The sequence below is a fragment of the Quercus suber genome, unplaced genomic scaffold (genome assembly GCF_002906115.3).
Source record: "Quercus suber isolate HL8 unplaced genomic scaffold, Cork oak 2.0 scaffold_173, whole genome shotgun sequence".
In the NCBI taxonomy this organism is placed as follows: Eukaryota; Viridiplantae; Streptophyta; class Magnoliopsida; order Fagales; family Fagaceae; genus Quercus; species Quercus suber.
Window position 1 is genome coordinate 718,112 of NW_027069633.1, and position 4,460 is coordinate 722,571.

At 39.0% G+C, this 4,460-nt stretch overlaps 1 protein-coding gene across 1 annotated transcript; it reads left to right on the plus strand.

Annotated features, from left to right (window-relative positions):
* The first annotated feature begins 229 nt into the window (after positions 1–229).
* LOC112007469 (protein INCREASED PETAL GROWTH ANISOTROPY 1) lies at positions 230–4,134 on the plus strand. Its single transcript, XM_024039813.2, has 6 exons — positions 230–1,620; positions 2,035–2,166; positions 2,314–2,495; positions 2,643–2,754; positions 3,603–3,737; positions 3,834–4,134. Exons 1-6 carry the CDS (start codon positions 466–468, stop codon positions 3,960–3,962), a joined length of 1,845 nt encoding a protein of 614 aa, XP_023895581.1. The 5' UTR covers positions 230–465; the 3' UTR covers positions 3,963–4,134.
* Positions 4,135–4,460: the final 326 nt, after the last annotated feature.

The window sequence follows — 4,460 nt, forward strand, 5'->3', positions numbered from 1 at the left end:
TCCTAAAGGTTTTGTTCCTTAACTTTCATTAATTAATTTCCAACTTTTTAAAAATTTTGGGTCTTTGTTTGTTTAGTTTCAAACTGTGGATCCGAGAAAAGAAGACCGTTCCTCGTTATCGCTGCACTTTGCTTTTTCTCTCTCAAGTCCCAACGTTCTCTTTCTCTCTCTCTCTCTCTCAAAAAGCTAAAGACAAAAAAAATACTATATTATTATTTTCCTCTCTCTTTTACAACACAAACTTCAAGTTCAGACTCTCTCTCTATCTCTCTCTCTCTCTCTCCCAGACAGTCATACTTAGACAGTGACTTCTTTGTAGGGTTAAAAGTTGAAACCCTATCTCGTAGGAAATACCATAGCCCCGAAAACCTAAGAAATATATTGTAATCTTTTTAGGGTTATATCTGTCTGTGTCTGTCTGAGATAAACAAAAACAGAGGGTTCGTGTAATCGTGATCTTTGGCCATGGTAGCTGGGAAGGTGAGAATGGCAATGGGGCTACAAAAGTCTCCGGCGAGTTCGAAACGAGAAACGCCACCGAAGCCTCCTCCATCGCCGTCGCCGAATCCGAGTCCGACTAATAAAGATCCTCCGAAAGCCGTGTTCTCACGCTCCTTCGGCGTGTACTTTCCACGCTCCTCCGCTCAGGTTCAACCTCGCCCACCGGACGTCACCGAGTTGCTTCGCGTCGTCGAAGATCTACGTGAACGAGAGTCGCTGTTGAAAACCGAACTCTTGGGGCACAAGCTTTTGAAAGAGTCGGTGGCTATTGTTCCTGTTCTGGAGAGCGAGATCTCATCCAAGAACGCAGAGATTGATAGAGCTTCGAAGCAAGTGAATGCGTTGGAGATTGAGAACCAAAAGTTGAGAATGGAACTGGAGGAGTTGAGGACGAAGATTGAGTACGAGAGAGAAGAAAGCGAGAAAAAGTTGAAGGCAATGGAGGCTGAAATCTCAGAGTTGAAGAAAACGGCGTCGGATCGCAGCAGCAGCAGTAGTATTCTAATAGAAAGCGAGGAGCTCTCGTCTTCGCAAAGGTTTCAAGGCTTAATGGAAGTCGCTGTGAAATCAAATCTCATCAAGAACTTGAAAAAGCAACACGGCGCCGTTTCGAACTTCGAGAATAATAATAATAATAACCAGAAACTTGAAGTGCAAGATTCGAAGAAAGACGAGGCTGATCAACACGAGAGACCGAGGCACTCAAGGTGTAACTCGGAGGAACTCGCTGAGTCAACTCTGTCCAGTCTCAGATCTCGCCCTCCTAGGGTACCAAAACCACCACCTCCAAGGCCTTCTTCATCTTCATCCTCATCCTCATCATGTTCATCCAACGGCTCTTGTGGTTTGATGACAGAGCAAGCGAATATTCCTCTTCCTCCACCGCCGCCGCCTCAGCCTAAGATGGCTGCTCCACCGCCGCCACCACCTCCTCCGCCGAAGGGGATGAAGATGGGGGCGGCGAAGGTGAGGAGAGTGCCGGAAGTAGTTGAGTTTTACCATTCTTTAATGCGGAGAGAGTCTCGCCGTGACTCCGCCGCCTCTGACGTGGCACCGGCGACCGCCAATGCCCGTGACATGATCGGGGAGATTGAGAACCGGTCTGCTCACTTGCTCGCGGTAAGAGTTCCCGGTAACCGGTAATTGTTGTTAATAATATTATTTATGGGTCGTAATTACGGTATGACACTGACTGGGGGTAGACTTTATGTCAGTGACAAGTCAGTGAGTGAGTGACTGGTCCTAGTGTGTCTTTATTGTTTGCTTGCTAGATAAGACACTGTTTGGATTCGATATGAGATTTCATTGGGGGGTGGGGTGGGATTGTGTAATTTTGATCAAGTTCAGTGGCAATTTCGTACTTGATATTCAAAAAGTTATATATCAAATTCCAAAATTTTACGGTGGTTTTCTTAATTTTATTACTGATATTGATTTGTTTCTGACTTTTAATTTTTGTTAAACTGACTTATGTTTTGTAGTCCTACATTGTTGAATTTGACTTGAGTTTTTATTGGAATCGTGGTTGTACAGATAAAATCAGATGTAGAAACTCAAGGAGACTTCATAAGGTTTCTGATAAAAGAGATCGAGAATGCTGCATTTGCAAACATTGTGGATGTTGTGCCTTTTGTTAAATGGCTAGACGACGAGCTCTCTTACTTGGTACATTTTATTATATTTTTTTTATGTTCTTTAAAAATCTCAGAGAATCTGTTACTTTAATTTTGGCCTAAACTTTTAGTATTTTTTTAAGGGGGTAAAATGTTGCACTGAGTGTGGCCTAAATGCATGATTTTGTATTCTTTTCAGGTGGATGAAAGAGCAGTGCTGAAACACTTCAATTGGCCAGAGCAGAAAGCGGATGCACTGCGCGAGGCAGCATTCGGGTATTGTGATCTCAAGAAGCTCGAATCCGAGGCTTCAACCTTTCGTGACGATGCCCGCCAGCACTGTGGACCTGCTCTCAAGAAAATGCAGGCTCTGCTCGAAAAGTACACAAATTTCTGTAGTCTTGCACTTTGCACATTACCATTTATATCGTTAAAGAAAATACATATTAGATTCTATTGTGTTGTGCTTTAATTTTTTAGTATATCTTATTATGTTCTCTAATTTTGCCACAAATATGGTTATTACAGGTTAGAGCATGGTTTGTACAATCTCTCACGAATTAGAGAATCTGCAACAAAGAGATATAAAGTTTTTCAGATTCCAACGGATTGGATGCTGGATACTGGTTTTGTAGCCCAGGTAACTTCATTGCTTTGATATGCTTAGGATTGATGTAGAAGCAAGAAATATAGTTCCACATTTGTCTTAATAATTTTGGAAAGCAAGAAGCAGCACATATGCCTATTTAGTAATAAGAAATTCACATTATCGCATATGCCTATTGAATGCTTATAACAAACATTGAATGGTCCACTTTAACGGGTCATACTTTAGAAATTGCGGAGACAATGGAAAGGTTTTGACACAGTCTCCTATGTCCATGTACATAACTAGGTGTAGTGGTTGCTAGCTGACAAAAGAGTCGTTAGATTTTTGACTCAATTTCTATGTGCGTGCCTGCATGCGCACATGTGAACTCCCAGATTTCTTAATGCATCTGCTTGTCTACTTCCTTTTTTATTTTTTGTCTACTTCCTTTTTTATTTTCTTAAATGGGGGATTTATGAGTAGAGAAAGAGAATCAGATTCTCCATGTTGACCTTTTCAGGCATTGCCAAATTGTTTAAACTATATATGGGAAGATGCAATAAATTCTTTAATAATGTGAAGAAAGACCTGGAGCTTCCTCAATCCAACTGATAAATTAAATTGATTAAAAAATGGAAAGTAGGTTCTCCCTTTTTTTTAATTGGATATTTAAGCTATATGGATATTGACCTATTGTTACTAGTTCTCATTATTGTTACTTGCAATAGTTTTATAAGTTGGGGGGTTATGCCAGTTGCCACATAAATGTTTATTTAGTACAATGTGGTGTAAGTAGTACAATATTTACCTTTACTAATTACTAGTCCTCCACAACTTTTTTTCTTTTTAATGTCCAAGTTGGGTTATGAATTTAATTTAGTATACGCCCAATGCTACAGATCAAGCTGGCTTCTGTGAAATTGGCCATGAAGTATATGAAGAGAGTATCTGCAGAGCTCGAAACAGTTGGCGGTGGTCCCGAAGAAGAAGAGCTGATAGTTCAAGGTGTTAGATTTGCATTCAGAGTACACCAGGTAAAATTCTAACTCCAAAACTTCTAACTTTATGGTCAAGTATTTTGATCTTTAATTTTAGGTGCTGATGAGTAATTTGCTTGTTCTATTCTCCAGTTTGCAGGTGGTTTTGATGTTGAAACTATGAGGGCCTTCCAGGAGCTTAGAGATAAAGCCAGAGCATGCCATGTACAATGCCAAAGCCAGCAACAACAGAAATTTGTGTGCAGGTCTACAGCTTGTTAATCTCTGTAGCAAACTCAGCTGCGGAATTGCTAGTTTTTGTTGTAAAGATACAGCTTGTTTGTGAATATAATGGCGGCGTCAGCTTTTTTATTAATTCATTATTTACTTGGAAACAAGATTGCAATACTGTATGGTTTAGTTCTTTCATCAAAGACTTTGAGAAATTATTTCATTTTTCTACTCATCTTTTAATTAGTGTCGTGTCATTTTTCTTTGAAAAGAAGTAGCTAATATTCATTTAAAGTTCAACCGAAACAAAGATTTTAATGAATTATATGTATTCATTTAAATTTTAATAAAAGGTTTGGGCAAAAATATAAATGTTTAGTATATGTTAGTACATGTGAACTTATTCCTTGAGAACGAAGTAAAATAAGTTTTATTTCATCCATATTATCGGGTAGAAATATGTGTTGCATATATAACAATCTTAAATGAGAAATATTTTTTTTTTTGTTTTTTAAAATGAGAAATATTATTTATACAAAAATATAGTGA